General features: G+C 46.6%; 1 protein-coding gene across 1 annotated transcript in view; it reads left to right on the top strand.

The window, feature by feature from the left end:
- The window catches only part of LOC112158835 (V-set and transmembrane domain-containing protein 2-like protein), a 54242-nt gene extending 52015 nt beyond the window's left edge, over positions 1 to 2227 (top strand). The window contains exon 4 of the mRNA XM_024292450.2: positions 949 to 2227. Within this exon, the coding sequence (XP_024148218.1) occupies positions 949 to 1371 (423 nt within the window). The 3' untranslated portion in view covers positions 1372 to 2227. The remainder of the gene's footprint in view (positions 1 to 948) is intronic.

Raw genomic sequence — 2227 nt, 5'->3', positions numbered from 1 at the left:
AGAAGATGTTTGAATTCCTTTACTACTCACTATATGGTGCATGTTTGTAGTGCTGTTTAAATCTACAATTCCAAAATCCAAAGAACTTCCCAAGAATTCCCAGCAAAAAACAAGTGTCACTAGATTTGGGAATATGGACCACAATGCATTGCGTTTGAACAACTTTTGAAAAAAAAAAAAGTATTTCAATGCATTTTTTAAATAAACCATCAATGTTTTCATTATCAGAGCACAGTGGATTCATAAATAGTTGTTGTAAAATAGTTTTACTCATTAGATTTTCACTTTAAAAAAAAAAGGAGTTACCATGGTGTCTGGATTGCTTTTAAAATCCAGAGCACTATACAGTATAGTCCTGCACTATACTGTATAGTGCAGGACTATACTGTACTATACAGTATAGTCCTGCACTATACTGTATAGTACAGTATAGTCCTGCACTATGCAGTCCCTCCAGGATTTCTTAATGTTGCGATTGCAACTATTAAGGCAAATTCAAGCAAACCCAGTGATTTGTTGCCCACCTTGCAGCTTTTTATTTTATTTACTGCAACTTTGACCAGAGTACTGTGACAGCAGTCATGAATGACGACGCAGCTTCGTGACTTTTTCCTTTCTGACTTGCAGAATCGAATGAAGAATCAAAAGATTAGAAAAAAATCAGAATCGATTCAGGCTCTTATGAATCGAATCGTTTCTGGAAAGTATAATCGATACCCAGCTCTACTAACATCTACCATCTGTCCCTCTGATGGATTCATTCCTGATCCATCCTGGAGCCCAAAGAGAACCTCAACATCTTCATCTGTGTTTCCTCCAGCTCTGCATTTAGAACAAATGTGTTGTATTTATAGGAAAAACAAGAGAAAAACGGAACAAGCCCAAATCAAATTACAGCTGATCCATTTTCTGGTCTCATCTTTACTGTTTTCCATTTACCCTTTCCAGGTTGTGAAGGTCGTAGGAAGCAACATCTCTCATAAACTCCGCCTCTCCAGAGTCAAGCCGTCTGACGAGGGCACCTACGAATGCCGCGTCATCGACTTCAGTGACGATGCAGGCGCACGCCACCACCGCGCCCGGGCGTACCTGCAGGTGGTGGCGGATGGGGACGTGGCGGACAACCACAACAACTTTGAGGCTGTGGACGACACCAAGAGGGCGGCGGGAATCCTGGAATCCAAAGAACACAACCACCACCAGAGCCACGGGCGCCACCAGGAGCACGACAAGCGGCCCCCGTCTGCCAGCCACCACAACCACGGCGGTGGCCAGCTGCAGCACAAGGCCAGCCGAGAGCTGCGGAAGAGGGAGGTGGACAGTAACCACAGCCACAATGACTGCACCGACGAGCCCAGCTGTGCTCTGTAAACGGCGTCTGACAGCAAACACGGCTCCAGATAAATCCATTGAGATGTACAGGATGACTCATTCAGGGTGTGGGAGGGGGGCTTTTCTTGCTGTGCACGGGTCTGACTGGACCCGCTCACTGCCTGTAAAGCCAGGCTCATTAACACCCACTAAGGGGGGGAGGGGTCGGTGGCGCCGGTGGGCGGGTCTGCAGCTTCAGCAGACTCCAAATATTCAATAAAAACGAGTCTTTAGTCCTGCTGTAAAACCAGAGCTCTGTTCCTGAACTGTAAATGACAACAGCGTCCATGCTCACACCTCCTCACTGCCTTACACTGTCTTTGATACTCACTCGGACAGACTGCCTGATTCCTGGCCTGAAAACGGGATCTCTCTCCAACAGATTCAGCCCTGCTTTCCCTCCACGTCGGCTCTCAAAGGACAGAAAGATGCTTTTTTCAGCAGGAATTCATCAAGGTCCCAGCGCAGCCGCGCTCATTAAGGACAGAGCCGCTCTTTGTTTTTTTGTTTTGGAGTGTGGGATTTCAATGCCAAACAAAACACGCCACAGGCTGCATTCTGTGCTCGTGTCCTCCTCGCCACCCCCTGCTTCTTTGTTGGTTCTGAAAACCAGAAGAAAAAGAAAACTAGAAATTGATTCTGCGACTCATCAGGACGACAAAATACAATCTCAGCTACAGATCTGTTCTGGGTGGAGCGGAGCGAACCTCTAGTTCAAACACTCAAATCCACGTGTCAAAGTCAAGGCCCCGGGGCCGGGTCCGGCCCTCCGGGTAATTCTATCCGGCCCTCCAGATCATTTTATTTCATTGTTATTAATGACCCGATGTTATCTTGTGCTCATTTCTAACTTATA

The sequence above is a fragment of the Oryzias melastigma genome, linkage group LG7 (assembly GCF_002922805.2).
Source record: "Oryzias melastigma strain HK-1 linkage group LG7, ASM292280v2, whole genome shotgun sequence".
NCBI lineage: Eukaryota > Metazoa > Chordata > Actinopteri > Beloniformes > Adrianichthyidae > Oryzias > Oryzias melastigma.
The sequence above is the reverse complement of the archived record's forward strand: the minus strand, read 5'-3'. Positions and strand labels throughout refer to the sequence as shown.